This window comes from Leishmania panamensis, assembly GCF_000755165.1.
Source record: "Leishmania panamensis strain MHOM/PA/94/PSC-1 chromosome 23 sequence".
Classification (NCBI taxonomy): Eukaryota; Euglenozoa; class Kinetoplastea; order Trypanosomatida; family Trypanosomatidae; genus Leishmania; species Leishmania panamensis.
The window spans coordinates 124,300-147,615 of record NC_025869.1 but is presented as its reverse complement, the minus strand read 5'-3'; the positions used below and the strand labels follow the sequence as shown (position 1 = coordinate 147,615).

Here is a 23,316-nt window from a genome sequence, read left to right as displayed (position 1 = left end):
TTGTTTCGTACAGCTCATCAACGCTCCTCAACAACCAAACAAGCACGTCAGCGGGCTAGACCAGGCGACCGACACCCCGTCCCGACACGGTGCCCTTGCTTCCCTCGTACAGTTTCACTTGACTCTGCTCCCTCTCAGGTGGCACTGCTGAGCAGATGTAGTGGGCGCACGCACCCACGTATCAACGCACGTCACAGCCTCCTCAACTCTTGTGTCCAGCGTGTTTCGCGTGCGACGGGTGTCACGCCATTATTAACGGAAGAGTGCGTGCAGCACCGAGGGCAGCACCGTTGCGTACGCACGACCTGCAGGAGGGTCCCGCACGTCACGTTGCTGAGCCAGTAGTGTGACTCGCTGGAGGAGCTGCAAGGTATCTCGCGTGCGAGTTGCCGCCTGACGCCACCGCGCCGCCGAGGCTCTCTCAGAGCCTTTCGTGCACCACAGCGATGGCGTCACGTACAGCTGGCTATGGACGAGGTACACCAGGAGGGTAAACGTCCGCTCTCCCATGTAGGTGGAGAAGGAAGCTGAGCAGCCGCCAACTGCCTCACTCATCGCACGCGGAGCCGCTCTCAGCGAGGCGAGCACGAATGCGGTGCACACGACGAGGCGGCCCTGCAGCTGTGATAGGTACGGGAGCCGCCGAAGCTCCACATCGAGAGGGAGGGAGGCGTCCATTGCACTGTTCTCTTGAAATACGTGAGAGGACAGAGGGGAGAAGGATCTATGGGGTGGAGCGTGGGCGGCAGCGCTGGCATCCCTGGATGCGGCCGCAGCAAAGGGTGCAAGTGCTTCGCTTACCTGGTAGTCGTGACACCCCTCCAGTGCGCCGGTCAGCGGTGGCAGTGCCTTCTCGTAGTCGAGTGCCCACGGCAACACGTAGGCCACCGCCTCCGCTACGGGTAGGGAAGCTGCACCGCGCTGCCGCTGCTCGGCTTCGAGTGAGCGGCGGCAAGCCCACATCGTAGTCTCCACAACAGCCACAGAGGACACGCCCTTCGAGTACGTTGGAGCGGCGCGGCCGCACAGCTGCTCCCAGAACCACTGCGTCGTCAGCTCCGCGAGATTCGCAGGGCTAGTACCGTGGGACCCCTGATATCTTGGCAGCAGGCGCCCTTCACTCCACTCCACCAAACAAGCGACCTTTGCCAGCTCTTCCAACACTGGCAGCGATATCGTGCAGAGCGTTGGAAGGGAAGCACAATCAGATGACAGAAGCCCTCGCGCAGCTGATCCACCTTTCTCATCGGCGGCTGTCCCACTGGACAGCGCTTCGCTACACCGGTCGCCCGCTGTACGCAAAAGATCCTCCGCAAAACTCTCCGCGGTGGTCGCTTGACAATAGAGCCACCAGGCCAGTGCGCGCCGTCGTTGCTGACGGGTTTCACAGACACGTGCCACGCTCGTCCCCCATGCAAGCATCACAACAGCGGTGAGTTCTACGTACTGGCCGAGGTGCAGCGACATCTTTATTGTGCAAGTAACTAAGGCAGCCATGAAGAAGACGAACCAATACCGAGACCACATGCCGCGTGAGAGCGCGTGTCGCAGACCAAGCGGGGCTGCCTCGAAGTCGTCGACTGCATTGCCTACCAGCCGAAGACGGTCCATACAGCGTTGCACCGCGTGCGCAGCGACGGTGTTGCCGGAGTGCAGGGCCCATGCCACCTGCAGCCAGCCCTCCGACGCACGCGTGAGAGCCGCACTCTGAGCAGTCACGACGGCGTGCGTCACTTCAATAGAAGCAACCACTTCTCCGGCGCGGTGGGCCACTCGTGCAGTGCAAGCGAGTAGCAGCAGAATAATCGAGCACTCTTTCACGAAACTGAGCATCCAGGTACGGTGCAACACGTGGAGATGCTGTGCAGTGTCGCCGTTGGCACTGGCTTCTCGAGAGGTTGTCCACCACAATGTCCAGACAAGCTGAGCACCAAAGATGAAGAGGAAATTGCTTAGAACCGCCAAGGCGAGCGCAAAGCCTAATGCCCATGAGGCAACCAGGTCGAACGACGTTGCGTGTTTCGGCGACGCCGTGCCCGGTTGCGCCAAGGAGCTCCAGCGCGGCAACGGAAAGATACGAAGCAACTGCACAGGCAAACGCGAACTTGTCGTGCCTTCAGATGTGGAGACCTCACAGGAGTGGGAGGAAGGAAAGGAGGACGAGGCGACTACTGCATTCGATGCGTGCGGCAGTCCTTCACCGGTGACGTCGCGGCGAATAACTTCAGCAGCTCGCAGCACCACTCGTGTGGCGTCCGCATGCTGCAGAACGAGTAGCGTTTGAAGGGAGTTAGCGGAGACGCGGGTGGGGGCGGCATGGAATGCTGCGCACAACACCCCTTTCACAAGTGCGTCGCGAACTGGCTTCCACCTGCCACCACCACCTGTGCTCGTTTCCGCGATGGCGCTCATCTTTGCCTTCCCGGCCATGCGCGCGTCAACACTGGCAAAACTCGCCGTGACTCGCAGACGTGAGGAAACGACAGATTCAAGAATGTACGACTCCCGTTGCCACGGCCGTGCCTGGTGCGCGCGCAGATACACGCAGAGTTCACGCACAAAGGCGTGCAGGCGAAGGTAGAAGCGCACGCGGCGGTACACCGTGCGAATAACAGACGGGTGCGGCTCGGCAAGGCAGTGTGCGCTCTGCTCGAGGTTGGTGCTTGTGCGCTTGTCAGCCCCAGCGGCGGTACCGATGGCCCGTAAGAGAGCCGCCATGGGGCCCTCTTTCATGTGTGCCAGTTGTGCCTCGCGATTAGCCAGCAGGGCTTGTAGGACTTTGTAGCCGCGCACGAACACCACTTCTTGCACTACCGGTGGCACTTTGACAACGGAGCGGAACTCTACGGATGCGACTGGCGAGGTGGCGGCAAAGCCCAAAGTCGAGTTGTCCAGCTGATCGGTGTGCCACAGCATGGTGCTCGTTGGGCTGTTCTCTTCATCGTCATCGTCCCCGTCATCTGGCATGCGCCGGTGCTGGCACTGGATCGGCACTTCCGTGACGGTGCCGACACATTGCGTCGGTGACGATACGGCTGGGAAGTTGGAGAGTGATTGGTGCGGTGAGCGGCAGCAGGGCTGCTTCTCGGGAGTGGCAGGATGGACAGAGGGGCTATTGCTTCGTGTCATGGGTGCTCGTGCAGCTGCGGTGCTACCAGCAGTGTCATTACCCCATAAAAATGACCTGTGAGAGGGAGCTGAGGTGCTTTCCAACGGCATCAGCAAGGTGTCCCAGTGAATTGCTTCACTGCTCCCTAGGACACCCACGTACACGAACCAGTAGCATAGCTGCGAAGCAAAGCGGCTCATGGCTTTGGTGATCCGCGGCCCATCACATAGGCTGCGCTCGTTATGGGTGTCACCAGCCACACCGGTGCGCTCCTTCACCTGCACCCCTCCGTCGCTGTGGTCAGCGAACCCAACAAACGCAGCCACCTGCGACGGCGAAACGGGCATGATGCAGTTCTGGCGAGCCGCCAGGAAGGGTAGAATATGTCGGTGAAGCGACCACGTCGAGTCGCTGGTGCGCACGAAGAGCGTTGCGAAGAGTTGCCGTAGTTGGGCGTCACTGGAGTCTGGCAGGACTAGGGCTGATGCGGGCGGAATCTCGTGGACCAAGAAGGCAGGCTCGATAGAGCTGGCGGCCCGCAGTGAACAGGTCAGCCCGGGATGCAACTTGCAGCGATGCGCCGCGTGCACTTGCAATGGTGTGGACGTAGGCTGGACAGCACCGCACACGTTCCTTAGCGTTGCTGCAGAGATGGTTGGTGGGGTCGCGCTGCGAGTAGACGGCGCAGCAGAGGAGCGATTAAACGCAGATGATGGCATGGGCATAGCGCTGAGTGGCTCCACGTTTTCTCGCGACGCCAGCGAGGAGGGCAACCACGCGTACGTGGCAAAAGGCTCGTTGACATGCCCCCCAAAGCCTGCGTCGGTGCTCGCGTGCCGCGGCCGTGGAATACAGGTGTGGGAGACGGTAGCAGAGGGTGCGTTAGCGATGTGGCGTGGCGCAGAGGGCCGATGCTGCTGCTTAGCATTTGTCAGTGTGCTGGCACAACAACGCGTGTTAGGCGGCACCTGCGGGGGGCGCGTAGTGAGTCGAGAAACAGAGCGGGGTGTGGCTCGGCTGGGCGACCGCGACTTCTTCGACAGCGGCGTCGCCACAGATGAGGAGCGACGTGGATGCGCTATGGCCATCCTTCGTGTTGTTCTAGGGAGGGACGACATGCAGCGACGGGCCACGGACACTGCGGTATTTATTCTCACGTGCACGCGAGGTGCATCGCTGCCGCGTGGAATAGCAGCTGGCGATCCATTCGTTCGTCGGTGCGGGGTGGCAAGGGTGCGGCATTCAGCCAGCACTCTCTGCTTAAGCGGCGTATTTTCTCGGCTCCCTCTCACCTTTGTCGCTACACTTCGAGGCGAGATCGATGTAGTGGCTGGCCGTGCCTGCAGCCGTCGAGAGAACTTCGTCAATGAAGAGTGTTGTGGCACACTTGCCAGGGCAGCGGGCGCGCGGCCAGCTGGGCGAACTCCCATGGTGGGGGCATTCGCGGTGGACTGTGAGAGGAGATGCGGGTGCATGAGTCGCTGACTCACCACACGGGCGGATAACAGAGCCAAAAAGGGCAGTGAAGCGCACCGTGCGAGGCTGCTGCCTGTAAAACCAAGTCGGCCAGCAGACGGGCAGAAGCGAGAAGCGGGGTACTACTATATACATATATATATGGGTGTGTGCATCAGGGAGATAATGGGCCCCTGCTAGCCAGGCCTTTGTGCGCCCCCCCCCCTGCACACAACGTGGGTGTCGAGAGTGTCAGTGTAGGGAAATCCACTTGAATAGAAAATGAAGGCGGTGTAGTTGCAGTGTGGCGGCTTGCAAGTCCTCGGTTAGGCAGACGTCTGCAATACGTGTGCGTCCGTCTTCCCGCCCACGTACGTCGGTGTGTGACGACCTCGCAGAGCTGTCGGCGCTCTGAAGACAGGCGCTGCGGATGCCGTACCACGAATAGGCAAGAGGGACACCCCAACACACACACACACACACACACACACACTGAAAGCGAGAGCGAACAACGCGTGCAAGAGACCAAGTCCCACGCAAGTATATTGTGAAACGAGTCCCCGAACTGACAGACACACCACACAGGCACGTGCACGATGAATGCCCACACCTGGCGTAGATTCCGTGGCGATAGAAAGAGAGGAGAGGGGGAGATGACAGTGGGTGCATGTAGGAATTCAACTACATCACCTTGAACAGACTGTATCAGTGCTGTGCGCATGCGCATGCACGCACGGTAGCGGGGGGAGGGAGGGGGGGGAGGTAGAGGTGAAGGATACAGTCGGTATGTGGCTGCACCGTTCGCAGGCATGCAGCCGATCCTTCACCCACTACTTGACGCGTGTGCACCAACGCTCAAAGGTGCACAGGGGTAAGCAGAACACACAACGCATTGATTGATCCCCAAGTGCTGGGGCGTGAGGACAAATCCCAGGAAATCAATCTGAACCACAGAAGAGCAAGGAAAGATACGCAAACACGTAGTCAGTGATACGGCGCGCGTGAACGTGCGTACGCTCAAGTACGAGTTCCGCTGCAGCAACGCAGCCTGACCATATTCTACTTTACATGTACCACAAGTGATTAAGAGAGGGAGGGAGAAACAAACAGAACGCGAGCGAGCGAAGGAGAGACGTGAAGGAGGGGGACGAGGGGTGGTCGTGGTGGTCCCTCCCTCTTCCCCATGAGCTGTGACGATGCCCTTCCCTGAACGCTGAGCGGCAGCTTTGCGTTGCGCCGTCTGTTCACCCTCTCTCTCTCTTTCTTTTTCATTACGTTGCAGCGGCGGCGGCGGCCTTGCGTCCATTTTTCCCTCTCTTCGTGCCAGTGGACTTTGCCGCTCCGCTGCCCCTCACCCTCCCCCTTCCTGCCTTGGACTTTTGCTTGAGCCTCCGACTTGGCCAAAGTGGCAGGCTGCTGACACCACTGCTACGCTCCGTGAGCGAAATCTGTCGTTGCGATGACCTGCTCACCGTCGTCATGGCGTCCTCCTCGCACGCATCGCGGCCCTTCGTATTAACGAAGTTAGCAGCGATGCACCGATGAAGGCGCTGGGACTCCTCGGCCTGCCCGTGGCACATCTCCTGAAACGACACCGACTGATCGCCGCTGCACTCAGCAAACATGTTCGACGCCTTAACGCATAGTGCCACTACCATTGCGCGCCACCATGGGTCGAACACCATCGGCGTCAGACCGCCAGTGTCCTCCATAATGCGAGCTGCGCCAGCGCGGATCATGTGCGCCGGGTGAGGGGGTCCCACTGGCCGCCGAAGCCCCGGCACGAGCGGCAGCGGCGATCTGCAGTCTGCGTTACCCGTGGTGAGGAAGACAAACTCGCGCAGCAGCCGGCGCGACTCGCGTTCCCAGCGGTGTGAAACAGTTGCACTCGTCGAAGCTGCGCTGGGGTTCCGTGCGCCAACCGCCGGCAGTGTCGTACTGCTGGGCGAAAAGGTCATCCTTGCGTGTGGTCCTCCGCCTCCAGTACCGCTGCGGGTGGGCACCATGCAGTTCATCAGTGGCACAACGGCGTTCACATCCACCATAGGTACATCGCGTGAGTACGTGGCTAGGCGACCAAGCAGGTCGAGTGCCGTCGTGTCTGCCACCGGCTTCAGCAGCATGCGAGAGAAAGGCGCATTGTTATCCATGGTGTTCTTTAGCACGTGCGCGGCGGTGCGGGGGTGCAGCAGCACTCCATTCATGCACGCTGTGTACAAGGACGTCAGTCCAGAGGGTGCGCTGCCAGGGTCCTTGTAGGCAAAGTGAAAGGTTCCCTTCTGCAGCGCGTGGGCAACCATCGGATGTGTGTCGGTAGCGAGCTCGTAGAGCTTCTCGAGGCACCCCGCTGCCATCGACGGCAGCACCTCAAACTCAGGCACAACGACGTGATCGCTGTCGTCCGTGCATGCCGCGTACGTGAAGTTGTTCAGAATCTGCAACGCTGGCACATCAAGGAGAGAGAGGTCGGTAAGCGTGACTGAGTCCATCAAGGCTCCATCAGCAGGCGGACCCACCCCCCCGCCACGATTGTTCATCGTGGGAAGCTGCGTTATGGACGTCGCAGTTTCGCTATCGCTGGCCAACGCCTCACCCGTGCCATGGTCGCAGAACTTCAGCCCGATCCTGTCGTTGAGGCTCTGCAGCACCGGGGACATGTCCAGCCACACAGCGTCATCCATCACCACATACGGGTGCGCCACCGCCGCTGTAGCGCTGGGAATAAAGTCAAGCGGTGGCAGTGGTGCGAGTGGAGTGGCGCTACTAAGAGGCATCTCGGCGTTACGCTGCGACCCCGGCGACGACATCAACGGGTTGCCGTGCAGGTCCCTTGGTGAGCCGGCAAAGCTGTCCGTGTCGAGATACATGCTAGGTGACGACATCTCTGCGGCTGCCGCGGCAGCTTCTCCTTCCGTGGAGAACAAACGGGAGGAACTTCCAGACGGTGGTGTCACCGTCAACTTGATGGAAGCCGCAGCAGATCCCCGACGCGGACCGGCTCGCGGAACTTCAGAGTGCCGCTGCGGAGCCGCTAGAGACGGCGTCTCGTACGCAACAGTGACACTGGATGGGGGAGCCGTCGCCTCCAGCGACCGCCTCGACTGGCCCCACTGCGTTGGCGATTCCTTCATCATCGAGACGTCCTCGCAGTTGTTCTTGGTGTCCCGCGTTGAGAGTGCCTCGCCGTCCTCGAATTCACCGTAGCCCACCGTGTTCACAACGGGACTCGACAACGTCGACGACAGCGTACTGAGTGTGGTCGGATGCGCGGCCGCTGCCGATGCAGTCAGTACCGTGTTAGACGGGTCGCATCCGGCGGTGGTGATCATGGATATGGAGGTCTGCATGCGCACCAGCGAGCCGGTGGCGACGTCGTAGATGCCGGTGAGGTACGGCGGCAGCGACAGCACCGTAGGACGCGCGGCGCCGCGTCCACCGGCATGAGTGCCAGGTTTGCTGTCTCCCTGCTCTGTGTCGGTACCGCGGCCACCCTTACCGCCACCACCGTCATTGCAACGCACGTTGCTACTCCTGCGTCGCCTGACACCCTCCAGAGCGCTTCTGGAGAGGCTGGCGAAGTCCATCTTGTCCTGTTCGACGAAGGGTGCGTGCACAAGGATCTTGAGATAGCGCGCGAGCGCGTCGACGTTCCAGCGGAGGTGCATTGGTGAGTCGGAAGCAAGGAAGCCGAGCGATACCGCGTTGTTGAGGGCCGGCAGAATCCAGCAGTCGAAGAGGATGAACTTCCCGAGGCGGTGCTGCTCAATCGTGTGCAGGAGGCGTGGCAGCGAGGCAGCGGCAGCGGGCGCAGCTGCCTCGGGCGTGGCCCTCCCGCTGGTGCCCGTCACGGGGACATCCACACTGCAGAAGGCGGGTGTGTGGGGCGCTCCCGACTCACCAGCGCCGCCGCGTCGGCGCAGACCAGCGTAGTAGCGCTGTCTGCACACCCGGAGGCAGTCCTCCGCAATGCGGCTCGGCGCATCTGCCGTCATGCCTCCTACAGGAGTAGTTGAGCTAGCACGAGTGCCGGGACGCCGCGGTCGATTATGATGGCTGTTGCCAGACGACGCCGCCGCCGCAGCCCGAGTGGCGCCAACGCTCTCGAGCATGTGCAGGTGTACGGTCGACACAAACTGAGTGAGAAGGACGGAGATGCCTTGCGGCAAGCGCTCAGCGGCGCGCTTGCCGTACAGGAACCCGAAAAAGTTGTTCAGAGCGTACAGTATGTCCTGGCAAATGAGGTCTTCCAGAGTGCCAAGTCGGTAGAGGAAGTCGCAGCGCGCCACCTCTTTGTTGGCGGCGGTGTTTGGGGCGGACGGCGCGCCTCCTGGCAGTCGGATTTGTTGGCGTTGGCTCCCTCGCGTCGCTGCAGTGTCAGTGCCATTGAACGCGTCTTGTGCGGATGGGGATGGGGATGGCTGTAGAGCCGCCCACGTCGCATCGAGCTCAAGGGTGTTGACGTAGAGCTGAACATTCGGTCTGTGTAGCGACTCGAAGACACGGCGGCAGAGCTGCTTCAGCCAATTGCCGCCGTGTAGGCGGAGGTAGGTGGTGAGAACCACCAAAGGGCTGATGAAGCTTGCAAAGGTGTCGGAGATGGGGGCCGGCGCGAGACTCGACGATGTAAACCTCCCAGATCCACGGTCGCCACGGCGGGCCTTCACGTCAACCGGCAATACACTCTGCCGCTTCTTGCGGCCGACACGGTCGGGTCGATCATCGCGCAGATGTAGCGGCTTCTGGTACACCTCCAGCAACACCACCGCTTCTACAAGGGACTCGACAGGGTTGTACATCTGTGCGCGACCAGGCAAGTACGGCTGCGGCTGCGGCCGCGGCGGCAGGGAGAGCGACGGGTCATCTGCTCCAGTCGGGGAGAGGGCATTGCCGTGACGTGGCGAGGCCAGATGCGATCCCTCAACCTGGTACAACATTGTGTCTAACGGTGATCTACTGCCTGGGGAACTTCGGCTCACCCTCCTGAATACTCCCAGTCGATTGTTGAGTGGCTCTACTCGCGCCGCTGATAGCGGTGCCGTCGCGCTTGCGATCAGAGCTGGATCAAGTGGTACCTTGGCGTTCGCTGTCGTCACATCCACAAACCAGTAGGCAATTTCAAAGAGTGCGTTGATGTCGCGCTCCGTGACACGCTGCGGCTCTAGGTCAATGTTGAGGACGCCGCTGGCGCCGGTGCCGGAGAGTTCGTCACTTGTAGAGGCGCCATCTTCCATCTTGGAGACACTCAGGTTGCGCCTTGTTGATTGTCGATCCTCTTTACCAGCCGTCGCCGTATCGCCCTCTCTAACCTGTGTGGCGTTAAAAGCGACCGCAGTGGGGAAAGCGGGAGCCATTGTCGAGGCTGGCGAAGGGCGCGTCGTGTCCATACCTGGCAGCTGAAACTGGTGCTGCCGCAGAAGCGCCATACGACTGATGAAGCGGTGCGCCGTCACCGTGTCTAGTGCGGCATCTGTCAGGAAGTCCAGCACTCGGCGCAGCATCGACAGGGTCGTGCGTGTGGAGCTTTGCTCGTAGGCCAGGATAATGCTCTCTGTCATCTCTTGGATGAGCATGAGCGGGCACGTGTGGCGCCGCTCCTCCGTATTGCAGGTTGCGCTGCTCGAGGTGGTGAGTTGACGGGCTGCGTTCTGCAGAAACACAGACTCCCGCCTCGCCTCTACACAGAGCCGCGAGTGAGTGTGGGCGTGGGTGTAGAGCAACTGCAGCTCCACGAGCATGGCTGTGACTTGGGCGTAGTTGTAGCTGACGTCGTGTATGAAGAAGAAAGAGAATGGCGCCTTGTCCCAGCGATGGCGGTGCTCGTAGGCCTCCCGCCATGAGCCGTACTGACTAAGCAGCGGAAGGCCGACAAGATCAGCCACGGCGGTGGCAGCGGGCTGGTGTCCGTTGACGCTGCGGAGCTGGCCCCGTCGCGCCGCCTGGAACTGATCCACTGCCCGCTGCACTACCGCCGGAGGCGAGATGACGACAAAGAAAGGCGAGAAGCTCTCCAAAGTGCGTTGCAGCGCATCTTCCGGCACCGCGAGTGCGCTGCTGACGTGGGTGGGAGAGGCAAATGTGGCGCTTCCAGCGACGTCCACGGAGGAAGGGCCAAGCGCGATAATTTCGAGTAGGCGCTGCCGCAGTTGCGTGGCGCGTTGACAGTGGTCGGCGGCTTCACGGTGCACCCAGGCCATGAGGCGGTTATCCATCAGCAGGGCCCATGTCTCGTGGTGCAGACGCAGCACCGCCTCTGGCAACCCGTGTGGATTCGTATCGAAAGTTTGGTTTGCCAGAGACGAGAAGTCGGGTCTCGAAAGCGTGAGGAGACTGGGGTTCTTGCTGTTCAGCGCGCGGTGCCTTGTGCCTTGCCCGTTGGCTGCGTCGCGCGCTTCCCATCGCCGGCGCTCGTGGTCGACCGTGCGCGTGCCGCTCGCGCTTTCGTCGTCATCATTGTCTGTATCCGAATTCAGCCACAGAAAACTAAAGAACTTCGTCGAGAAGACATCGTTGGTGTCGAAGAAGTCGTCTTTGCGCAGAACGGCGCCGTGGCCCAACCGTCGCGCACCGCTGCTGTGGACAGGGCGGCGGAAGCTGTGTGTTCTGGCTCCATGCCCGTCAACAGAGAAAGACATGTCCAGGCTGAAAAACTGATCAGCCGTGCCGCAGTCGCGAGGCGAGTCGCTTGTGCAGGGGTCTTCCGCACCTGCCAGGCCAACGTAGTGAGATTGGTGCCTTTTCGGGTTGGGTCTGTCACTGTCACCACCGCTAAGGCAGAATTCGGGGAGAACTGAGCTACCGTTCGGTTGGTAGCTCTCCTCCCTGTCGGTATCCACCGTCGACTCATCATAGTGGTCATCATCCTCTACGTTGTCACCAGCACCTTCGCTGCTGTTGCTGCTGCTGCTGCTTTCGCGCTGAAGGAGGATGGCCTGCCGTCGCATCGGATAGACGTTATGGGCAGTGGTGCTAGGGTCTTTCGCGATCGGTGGTGGGTACGTGCAGCAGCCGAACTCCTTCAGGTAAAGATTGCGCCACTGAAACTCATTAGCGAGCGCAGTCCGAAAGGTGCGCTCATAGGACTCGCGGGACATCACCCACCGGTGGCGTGCGAGCGTGTCTGTGTGTGTGTGTGTGTCCTTCAGAGGGCAAGTGGTGTGCGATGGCAGTACGAATAGGCCTGCAGCAAGCGTCGAAAGAGAGGGAGAGGGTTGCCGGCGGATGTCCTTCAGAAATGCGCGCAGGCACGTATCAGGTGCGAAGGGGTGTTATTCAGTGAGGCTCTTCGGAATGGCACTCTGCCTGCCCCCTGTGCGACGGCGGTGGTGACGACACCGTCGCCTGATAGCGCACCGACGTCCTGCGACTACAATAAAGAGACTGAGGGGAATGAGGGGACGAAGAAGGGAGAAAGAGAGACAGAGGAGGGGACTTGCGTATTTCATTATGCGATAAGGCTGCAAAGTCACTGATGGCGCCACCTGCGAGTCAGGACGAGGTGGGGTGAAGGGAGGGGTGTCTGCCTGATGCGGAGGCTGCTGATGCCTTTCTCCTGCGCAGTCCAAACTTTGTGGCGGGAGGAAGATGAGTGTCGTTGAACGTTTTCTTTCCATGGCAGACTTTCCCCTTTGTCCGCACTGTAGTGCACTTCATGGAAGGGGGAGGGGAGTTGCTCAGAGGGAGAGAGGCGGTGAAAGCGAGAACCACATGCGTGTACAGCATCTCAGCTCTACCTTCCTCAGGAGTCATACGCCGCACTGTCTCGACTATACTCGCGATAGACTTCTCTTCGGAAGTTGAGAGAGTGATGCCGCATGAGGGAGTTGTAAAGGAGGAGACGATGGCAGCTAACAGCATCCGTGACAATCAGTACCAAGAGGAGGAAAATCCATGAGACTCAACACACACACACACGCACACACCCAGGCACACACGCACACACACGCACACAGAGCAGCTACAAAAATACCCATACGCCACAACGCTCACTCACGCTTGCACGAGATCTGGTAAGCGCGTGAGAGAGAGAGAGGAAAAGAGGAGGAGGAGGGGGGATCGATGTAAGGGGGTGGAGGAATGCGTGAGAGGCACCGTGCCCACCTAAAAAAAAAAAACAAAAAAAACAGAAAAAAAGGCGCAGTAAAGAGTGACTCATCAAACAAAAGACATACACAAGTGCAGTGCGGGTCAGGGGTGGGGTGGGGGTGGGGGAGAGAGGAGGGCACACCAAATGCCTCAACGCACAGGACAAAGAGAGACGTAGACGTCGACGCGGGTTGTTAGGGATGAAGGCAAGAGAAGAGAGTAGGTGTGCGCGAGCAACCACCACCACCACACGAAGGCCTGGGGGCAGGGGAAAGAGATACACAGAGGGTACACGTACATACATCACAACGCGGTAGCAGAGCAGACCTGTCGCTTTCAAAGGTGAAAACGAGGGAGGGAGGGGTGGGGGGTGAGCAGACAAAGTGCAACCGAAAGAGAGGGAACACAGAGGGAGGGAGTGACGTGGTTAAAGGTGGCAAGAATGGCAGGAGTCGATGAAAGAAGAGGAGAGGACCAAGCGATGAACGACAGGGGGTCCGCGATTCATAGGAGAAGCAGCCAAAGCAACAAGGCATAGAGCATGATACAGGTATTCCCACATCCTTTGCTCCCATTGGCTCACATATTGTCCTTCCCTTTCTTTTTACTCGCACCATGGCCGTTTCGCTGCCGGCACACGTCAGGAGTGCACCGCCCCTCGCATCTCTGTCGTGCGTCGCCGACTAGCGAACGAGCTTTGAGCAGGTGGAGAGTAGCACCCAGGCAAGGGCCACGAAAAGGAGGCAGTACACCGCCAGTTGCAGCACATCTGCGTTGAAGCGCTCCGGCTTCAGCCCGATGTTTGTGAGGTACTGCACACACATGATCGGGATGCTCTCCGACGACTTATTGCCCGTTTCGTCTGTCGGGGAGAAGACGCAGTGCTGGCCGTTGAGCTCGTTCACTATGAGCGACTCGAAAGCGAGGAAGAAAGGCGAAATGGACTTGAAGGCGCGCAGGGCTAACGGGATCGTCTCGGCTTGCACTAGCGCCCCACCAAAGACGAAGTTCCACAAGATGAAGACGCTGCTGAGCAGTACAGCGGTGCCAAAAGTGCCGCTGACAATGCCGATGCACAGGATCATCATCGTGATGGAAATGGAGAACAGTGCAATGATGAGGATAAAGTAAAAGAAGTGCAGACCAGCGTCGACGCGGAAGCCCATGGGGAAGTAAATGATTGAGGTGAGCGCCATGGCGGGGATAATGCGAAGCGGGATAATGTCGACAGCCATTTTGGAGATGAGGTACGGCCATGTGGTATAGAAGCCGTTCTCCCGCTCCACGTTGAACAGCTTCCGCTCGGGGATAAGCTGCTCGAGGCAGCTAAGAGACACGAAGGAGGTGACGAGAAGTAGAAACGACACGGAGCCGGCACGGTTCAGCGACCCGGGAAGATCGAGTGCCTGCTCGCGGTAGAGGACGCACATGAGCATCGCAAGGCACGCCACCACGGCCGCGTGGCACACCACCAGGTGGAAGGAGCCAAGGAGACACGTAATGGAGCGGGACACGAGCAGGTGCAGCTGCTCATACACGTTCGCATAGTACATGCGGAAGCTAAAAGTGAGGTTGAGTATGTCGGCCCCACTCACCTGCTCATCGTCGTCGTCGAGAGCTGTGGAGTTGTGGGGCAGTAACGGCGGGTGCGAGTTTGGTGCCACGGGACTGCGGCACGGTGGCACCTGCGTACGGGCCGAAGTCACTGCAGACCGGTCTGCCGAGGTGCTCCTGTAAAGCATATTCGTGGTGTCAGTGATATCGAGCGCGGCCGCCTCCTGCAGCTCCGTGCGCACGGCGTCGTCGAGCATCTCCTCGACTTTCATGAGGTACTCGGCCTGGTTGTTGTGTAACTCCTTCCTCGGGACCTCTCGCGTGTTACCGAAGGCCGCCGTGACGCGCTGCTCAAACGTCGCAGCAGCTGCTGCGGCGGGGCCACAGTAGATACTCATTCCCTGTGATAGCAGCAGCACTTTGTCAAAAAGCTCGTAGATTTCCTGAGAGGGCTGATGGATGCTGAAGATAACGATGGGCCGGAATGCGAAGTAGTGCGTGGCATATACGCCCATCACTGAGTCCTTCGCCAGCTCTACCACCGTCTCTATCACGTGCTTCGCACTCACTGCGTCCAACCCACTCGTCGGCTCGTCAAGGTACAGAATGCGCGGATTCGCCAGCAATTCCACCGCGATAGACACGCGACGCTTCTCACCACCGCTGATGCCGCGTGTCCTTTCGTCGCCAATGAGCGTCTGCGCGCAGTGCTGCAGCCTCAGCGTCTCGATGATGTGCTTCACGATGTGACGCACAGTGCTGGGTGAGAGCGCCCTTGGCAGTTTTAGACGTGCGGCGTAGAGGATCGTCTGCTCCACAGTTAGGGACGGCAGCAGTGTGTCCTCCTGGGAGACGTAGCCGATGATGCTGCGGTATTGTGCTGTACGGGCACCCGTAGTGGTGACTGGCGTGCCGTTCAGGGAAATTGTGCCGCCAACTACTCCAGACTTTGCGCGGGCTGAGAGCAAGTCCAGCAGCGTGGTTTTGCCAGCACCGGAAGGTCCCATGATAGCCAATACCTCTCCCGAGTGCACAGTGAAGCTGATGTGGTGAAGCACCGTGCGTTGTGAGCCTTCTTCCACAGTCCCCAGCCAAGGTGCTTTCAAGGTGTACTGCAGCTCTGAAACCTGCAGCTTCAGTGGCGTGGCAGCGAGTCGGCGCACCTTCTCAATGCGCGCGCACTCCTGCGGCGTCAAGGCTCGCGCCTGCTCATACACACTCGCACGAAGAGAGGAGGTGCTCTCAGAGCGACGGCTGTTGCGGGAAGATCTCCGTGGAATATAACTGCAGTGCTCGGCGCGCGGTGCTGGCGAGTCGTACAGCAATGATGACTGCTCGTGTCCGCTGGCGGGGCCACTCAAGCTGTTGTTCAGATGCACGTGGGTCTCATTCACGAGAGCTGAGCCGCCACCTTCGTTGTGACCGTCGTTGGGGTCGCTGTGCGGGGTATTCATGTGGAAGGTGACGAGGAACTCCTTGGCACGCTGGCGGGAGATACTGCAGGTGTAGTAATAGTGAATCCCAACCGCGCTCGCCACGAGCAGCACCAGCAGGGCAAGAAGGATACCGAGATTCTGCTTCGCCAGGACGGAAGCACCGCCGCCGTCGTCGTCGTCCGACGGGCCACCAGGGAAGCGGTCGGCGTCGACGCACTCAGAGGCGTAGCAGCTCGCCTGGAACACCAGCGAGAGATCGGACAGCGTCAGCTCGCAGCTTGAGCTGCTCTGCCCGCAGGTAAAGCGTATGCTGTTCCTGATCGATGGAAGGATTTGGTCATTCAACGCCGCTGTCGTCGAGCATATCGGTTCATACTGCGCTGGTGGGTCCTCGGCGCAGGCGCACTGCGTCTTCTTGCATTCGTATATGACGGTGTCCTCCGGGGTCGAGATGGCTTGCATACCGATGATCATCAATAAGATATACAGCAGCACCGTGGCGGTGATCATAGAGGCCAGAGTCACAGAGGTGAACTTGGTGCGGGATGGCCCGAGGAGCTTCGTGAAGGCACCGAGAAGCGCGAGCAACGCGCACTCCATGATGAGCACAATCTGTCCGGTGGTGCGTGTTATGCGGAAAAAGCGCTGCCACAGCGTGTTGCTGTTGGTGTTGCTCGGATCAGGGTCCCTCTTACCGTACTTGAGCGAGCACTGGTCCGCTCTGCAGCGGAAGAAAGGATCGAGGTAGCTCTGGTTCGGCTCCATGCGATAGATGGCCATGTTGCACACGCCTTGGTCACCCCTCCTGAAGGCGGTGCCGTCTGATGTGGAGCAGTTGAGCATGATCTCTGCAGTGATATTGCGGCCGCCACCCATGAGCCGAATGAAGAATTCGTTGTTTAGCTTGCACTGGAACTGTTTGTTGTCGCTACGGATGACCATGCTGCTGTCGCACTCCGCAGAGCTGCCAGCGTACTGCCTGCACGCCACATTGTTTTGACACAACTGACAGCTGAGGCCAGCGAAGTCCTTCTCGTCGCAGTGTTCGCATAACTTGTTCTTCGGGTTGACGGGCGACACGCGGTGCGGTCCTGTGCCGCCGATCGAGTTGGGGCACTGCCTCTGTGAGCAGTTCGCTGAGGTGTAGTAGAGGGGGCAGATGCAGTGGTCGCCAACGGGGATGCCCCCGTTGAGGCACGTGATTGGCTCTGCCTGTGAGCTGGAAGGGCCGAGCAGAAGATCCGCATTATCCCACATCGCCAGGTCCACCTGGTGAGCTTTCGTGGTAGAAGCGAGAGGGAGGAGGAGGAAAGCAGCCATGAGAGCAGCGACTGCTCTGAGCACAGCGGCGCGGTGCTGGCGCGGCACAGCATTGGGCGCTGTCTTCCGCGATGGCGCCATCATGTCGCTTTCCCAACGTACGTACCTATGCAACTCGCCAGGTACGAGGCGTTCAAGGGTGTGAAGTGACGACCACAGTCGCCACTAAACGAGGAAACCTAAAAGGTGAGTCAGGCGCAAGAGACGAAGAAGTGGGGCAGAGTGCTGCTCTGCAGGCGATGTCCGTGACTGCCCTCCAAAGTGCGTTAGTGTGATGTGCTTAGCGGTGTATGCGCCTGTAGAGTGTGAGCGTGTGGATGAAGCGAGTGGCGGCCTTTTGTATGCACTCTGGACTGCGTAGGGGAGGAAGAAGTGCAGCGGCGCGCAAGGCTACACATAAAGACGAAAAATAAGACGGTGTGTCTCGATAGACGGCACAAGAAGGCGCAGCGGTACCAGCCAAGAGCAATATCAGCAGTGACGGGGAGAGGGGGGGGGGCCCAGTCGACGCAGCACGAGCAACAGGAGCAAGAGAAGGCGGGAGGGAGAACAGACAGGGTTAGAGATGGGTCAAAGCTCGAGCAGTTGCAACAGGCACAGAGGGGGACAGGGAGGAGGGTGACAATACGACGAGTCAACACCACAGCAAGGGACAATAGAAAGCAACCGAGGCGGAAAAAAGGGTCGTGGAAAGGGAGGGAGGAGGTAAAAGCTGAAAAGAAAATTCGGGGTAGGCCAACACCACACGACGTGCGCGCGTGTGTGTGTCTGTCAGCGTAGGTGTGAGGAGCCGGGAGGCACAGAGAAACAGGGAGAGAGAAAGAATGCCTCACACAGTTACGAGTGGGTCTAGCTGTGGATGTATGTGAGTGCCTTATTTGTATGAGTGCGCCGGGGATTGCGTGCGTGTGCGCAGAGGTGTCCGTGAGCGGATCCTCTTGCGTGTGGGAGAGTCAGATGCTCGTAGGAGGAAGAAACGAAAGAAGCAGTGTGTGTGTGTAGGTGGGTGGGGGTAGGGTGTAGCGTCAATCAGAGAAGCTGTAGATCGATACAGAAGGTGGAGAACAAGAGAGGATTCGACAAGCCTATTGAATGACCCCTGTCTTTTGCTTACTCCTTAGCACAACTTGGCCCGTTCTTTGTGTTCTTGGCGTTTGAATGGTGTGGCGCTGTGGGTGGCGCGTCAGAGATGTGACAACTTTTCCACAAGACACGTGCGCGTGTGGGTACCGTAGCGAGGCATTCGACGCGAGTGCGGTCGAATTAAGCGAGAGCCAAGGAGGTTCGCCGAGGCAACGTTGGCGATGACCAGGGCATTTCGGGGGAGAGAGGAGAGAGGGGGGAGGGGGCATGAGGGTGACGCGTTTGAGAAAGAAAAGAGGTGTGGAAGGCGAAAACGAGATGCATGAGGGATGTGGAGAGAGAAAGAGGTGCAGCCTGACGGAGTGAAGTGAATCACGGTTAGCACCGCAGTCAATGCACCTCCGGCCTCCATTCCGCACTCTCCTTCTCCTTTCCATCGGCTGGTGCTGCACGTATGCCTTTCTCCCCCTTTTGGTTTTCCTAACGAGAACGCTCGTTCGACGCGAAGAGGGTTGGCTGAAGCTACAACCCGCCCGCTGACGTGATACTCGTCTACAGGCCAAAGAACGGGGTGAGAGAAGACGACGACACAGGACCGGAAAAAGTGGTGGAGGAAGAGAGGGGGGGTTAAAGGGTGGAGGAGCTGTCGTTGCTGCACCTCCTTCCCTTCCTCCAACGCAGCTTTGTTCGTCTGTAGCGCGTTTCTTGTTGTTTTTATTCCTTGTGCCTACCACACATGCACACACCTACACCTACACACGCGCACGGACATCATAGCCCTTACTTCCATGGTGCCCTCGTAGCCCTCACTTCCTCGCTGTCCCTCTGTGTCTCGCTCACACTCCACCTTTTCGCCACTCTAACGTACACCGAGCAACTTAGCACGCCTCTTCAATGCAGCTCAAGGCCGAGCTGTACCCAGGAGGGAAGAGGTGAGGGAGGCCGTGAAGAAGCGAGAGGAGGGTTTCTGAGATGACTGGATGAGTGGAGGAAAGAGAGCGCGAGGCAGAAGACGAGAAGGAGGGAGTAGGGGAGGGGTGGACCGGTAGACAGGGATAAGATGAAGACGACATAGGCAACACAGAAGGGGGGGAGCAGCTCTCACCCAGACACACGAGAACATACGAATGTTTTGTTGTCGAACAGGCGAGGGGGTGGGGTGTTGGTGGTGAAGGATGAGAGGGGGTAGAGAGTAGAGGTGTCCGTCCTGGCTCTACGGCTTCGCCCTGCGCACACACCCACGCACGGTGGCAGAGGGCTTTGCGCTGCTTCTTTAGCACAACATCCCTGTCCCTGTGCTTCGTCCACACCTCAGACAGCCGCTCCCCTCACTTGTTCAGTTTACTAGCGAACACTACACCATGTCACCGTTGTGTTAGTAGCGGGTGGACGGCGCATCGGCATGTGCGTCTTCGCGTGTCTGTGGCTGCATACGCTAGAGTCGGCAGGCACCAGCATACGGTCGGCAGCACTCACAGACTGACAACACATAACCTCCACAGGCGTCCTCACCGGTGCAGACACATACGCAGATTTGATCCCCATACTACCAACTCTCCCCAGCTTACCCGTCATGAGTGGCTGCTGGGCGATGCTACTGGTGGCGCTACCACGATTGAAACCCCTGCGCAGCCAACTTCTCTGTCTTGTGCGCTTTTCGGTGTAGAATAAAAAGCGTCTCGAAGCAGCACAGACACACCCGCGCACGCACTTGTGCGATGGCAAGACGAGGCGTGAGCGAGGGGAGAAGGGAAGGGGTCGATACGTGGGTCGTACGACGGGGAAAAACAGAAGAGAAACACATGGGAACAGAGAAGAGAGCGTGAAATTTCCTATGCAAAGCAAAGCGAGAGAAAAGACGAGTAATCACAAGCGCCAGCGCTTCCCTCATCAAGTGCGAGCCCAGTGTAAAAGAATAGCTGCAGAGAGGCTGAAAAGTGAAGCACTTGGGTGGGTGCGCATACACAATCACCAGATTCTTCACCAGCCGCGGTGATACAGGTGCTCGGGGTTGCCGGTAAGCTTATAGGTGATATGGCGAAAAAAGTCCTGACGGTCGCTGCCCCAGAAGAGATCGCGGCGCTCCTCCGGCGTCATAGTGCGGAAGTCGCCGATCGACGGGTTATTATTGATGCGCACAAACGCGAGCTCACGCATGTACTGCAGGTCATCAAAGCCCCAGTTGCGCGCCTCAGTGCGCACGGCAAACTCGAGCGGGTCGCTATCGAGGTACTCAATATCAATCGGCGGGGACGTGAGAGGGAAGTGAAATTGGCGGATTTGCTCAACCGCCGGCATCGCTGTGAAGGCCGAAATGCGGGACGTGAAGCGACGCATCATTGCGATGATTCCTTATCTCTTCTAGTGTGTGTGTGTGTATTGATTTGAGCAGAGAAGACGATCGGGGAGGGGGAAGTCAGGGCGTTAGACTTACAGTACACTTCAGCCGTCTCAAGTATGATGGGAGAACGAAGGAGTAGGAGGTGTTTGTGCAGGCGAGTGGGACTGTGATCGCACGTCAGGCGCATAAGATACGAAAGTGACGATACACCATACAGTGGAAGGCATGAGTAAGTTAGGTGTTACAGGTGCAAGGAGAGCAGAGGAGATGCCAAAGAGCGCAAGAGAGGGGAGGAAAAAAAGCACGTCGACTCTTGGTAGGGAAAGGGAGGCACGCAGTTTCTCTGTCAGGCAGTGGTAAGGGAGCGTGTGTGCATGCACGCCTAAGCGGCGCTCCGCTTGCCAATCTTTCGGCGATACAGTCGATGAGAGAGGAGGGTAGGAGCAGCGCGGAGCGCAAGATTCTTGCCAAAGTATAACAGATACGCATGGGGGGGGGGGGGGTCGCCACCGCCACCGCCACGGCAGCAGCAGCGGCAGTCTGCCCCCGACCCTCCTTTCACGTTCTTCCTTATAATCATGAAAGCTTGTCCACGTTGTCCTTGTAGCGCTCTGCCGTGTTTTCTTTTTCTTTTCAAATTTGCCAAGTTTTTCCCAACCCCTCGCTTCGTGCGCCTTCTTTTCCCGCCCAATCGGCCTCTCCGTCGCCTCTCCGTGCAGGCCGAGAAGCAACACCGCCCCGGAGGCACTAGTCGCACTCTCAGCTTCTATAGTTACGCACACATACGCCGGCACACGTAGGAATCCTACCGCCTCTGTGCGCGTCCAAGAACTCCGCAATAGCCCTTTTTACCTCGGCACCTTTCATTTCTTCTCTGTCTTGATCCACGCCCTTCCATTTTCTCGCGCGCCGGTGCGTCCCTAGGTGTACAAGCAAGGAACGTGTGTATTTGAGGTAGTTAGGCACCGGTTTGGCGAGGAATGCGAGGGCACTTGGAACGGTGGGAAGAGGAGGAGGATAGACAGATGAGGGTTGCACGTGAGCAGAGAGTGCGACGAGGGAAGAGAGCAGGAGGATCTGCGGGTCACGCGCATTATGCGTGTGTGTGTGTGTGTGTGAGCGCCTGGGTGAGGTGAGAGGCGAGGTGTGCAATTGTGTCGCCGGCCGAGTTGCCCAGGAAAAAGAAACGGAAGAGAGAGGGAGGGGGGTGGGGGAGGGGGAAGATAAAGTGGAGAGGCGGAGAGAAGGTATAGCGCAACCTCAACCTTCTGCCGCCTGTCCGAGATGGTGATGTGGGTGGTGAAATGGATTCGTTTTTTTTTTTCAATCAGTGACTTCCAACATGCAATGAAGGAAGAACGTACCCCCCCAAAGAAAAAAAGGGGGGAGGGGGAAAGAAAGAAAGGAAGGAAGGAGAGGGGTGAGGCATATAATCGCACCGAAGAACTGAAGCCGCTCTCGCCACGCTACGCGCAAGCACACCACTAAACTAAGAGAAGAGGAGGAAATCAAATTCAGGACTGGCAAACAAGAAAGTGGCGAGAAAATACGCCCACCCACCCCTACCCTCTACACCTTCAATGAGAGGGAGGGAGGGTGTGTCAGTCGAATAGGGGAGCAACACACAACGCTTGAGTGAGACTAAGCCACAACCATAACCGGCAATCAAGCAGAGAGGGACATGGAATTCACCCGCGCAAGGGAAGAGTATGAGGAGCGCGAGGGTATGGGGTGTTGTGCAGGGGCATACGGGTCCGAAAGAAAATGTAATAATCGGGGAGCTTCGCAGACATTTCTGTGATTCTCGTATCACAGGCGCAGACACAACGCGGGTAAAGGAGAGTGGTCGTCGAGGATAGTCAGACGAGGAGATAGAGGAAAAAGAGCGGTAGAGTCAGGCTAAGGCGCCACACACACACACACCCGGATGCATCCCTCTGAGCGCAGAGGCGAGAGGAAGCAAAGGCGCCTTTCGAAACAGAAAAGAAAGGAAACAAGAGAGAGACACACACACACGTACGCATGCACAAGCGCACAGCGAGAGAACGCACGCAATGGCTACAACACAGTACAGAACACCTTCCCTGGAAGAGCTTTGTTCATGGTGAAAGGCAACGCGGAAAACGAAAGAAAGAATACAACGAGAGAGAGAAGAAAATGTACGCAACTCGATTGCTACGGACGGGCAGAGGAGTAGGCAGGGAAACAGAGAGGTACATCACGAGAACAGCGAGGAATAGAGTGAGAGAAAGGGCAAGGGGTGGGGCGGTGGGGTGGGTGGGTGGGCGAAAGCACTAAAGGGGGGGGGGGGAGTGGGAGGAAGACGGCAAAATCAAAAAGAAAAAGAAAAAAGGCGACAAGCGGCACAACACCTGTGCAGCCACCCCCCTTTTTTGGGTCATCTCGAGGAGACTCTGCATGGGCCTCACTCACGCCGCTGTTTTCCTTTCACTTCTCTTGCTGGAGACTCTCTCCTCACCGCCCCTCCCCGCTGCTCCTTTACACCATGTACTGCTCACCCACCACACACACATATGCCCCCCACAGTGCATGCAGTTGGTCTGTGGATGCGTGCCCCTAGTTGGCGCATGAGCCTCTCGTCGCGCGCGCGCTCACATTGCGTTTGGTGTTTTCGCCCTTTCCGCCTCTGCGCTGCGCCCCTTTTCCCCATGCTGAGCTGATCCAGTGCGGCGTGTTCTCCACGTCACCCCCTAACCTCTTCATCCTCTCGTTGTACGAAGGCGCACCGTCGCACTGCACTGAGACGCGTGCACACACGTGCTCACACACTCACCATCGGGGGGGGGGTGCGTGACACCTGCAGCAACCGCGTAATCGCCAGCTCGGTAGGATAAAAAAAAACACATCCGCGTCTCTCCCTTTTCCTCTTGTCTTCCTCTTACCCTTGTGGTTGGTTTAAACGCGCGGCTTTTTCA

At 58.7% G+C, this 23,316-nt stretch overlaps 4 protein-coding genes across 4 annotated transcripts; all 4 read right to left on the bottom strand.

The window, feature by feature from the left end:
- Positions 1–252: 252 nt before the first annotated feature.
- Positions 253–4,584, bottom strand: LPMP_230450 (hypothetical protein; the record flags this gene model as incomplete). The annotated part of the gene is made up of 1 exon (XM_010700901.1): positions 253–4,584. The coding sequence occupies one exon, from the start codon at positions 4,582–4,584 to the stop codon at positions 253–255; it is 4,332 nt and encodes a 1,443-aa protein (XP_010699203.1).
- A 1,251-nt stretch (positions 4,585–5,835) lies between these two features.
- On the bottom strand, positions 5,836–11,655 carry LPMP_230440 (hypothetical protein; the record flags this gene model as incomplete). Its single annotated transcript, XM_010700900.1, has 1 exon — positions 5,836–11,655. The coding sequence occupies one exon, from the start codon at positions 11,653–11,655 to the stop codon at positions 5,836–5,838; it is 5,820 nt and encodes a 1,939-aa protein (XP_010699202.1).
- Positions 11,656–13,329: 1,674 nt separating this feature from the next.
- Positions 13,330–17,040, bottom strand: ABCG5 (ATP-binding cassette protein subfamily G, member 5; the record flags this gene model as incomplete). Its single annotated transcript, XM_010700899.1, has 1 exon — positions 13,330–17,040. The coding sequence occupies one exon, from the start codon at positions 17,038–17,040 to the stop codon at positions 13,330–13,332; it is 3,711 nt and encodes a 1,236-aa protein (XP_010699201.1).
- Positions 17,041–20,019: 2,979 nt separating this feature from the next.
- On the bottom strand, positions 20,020–20,379 carry LPMP_230420 (cytochrome c oxidase subunit 10, putative; the record flags this gene model as incomplete). Its single annotated transcript, XM_010700898.1, has 1 exon — positions 20,020–20,379. One exon carries the CDS (start codon positions 20,377–20,379, stop codon positions 20,020–20,022), a length of 360 nt encoding a protein of 119 aa, XP_010699200.1.
- Positions 20,380–23,316: the final 2,937 nt, after the last annotated feature.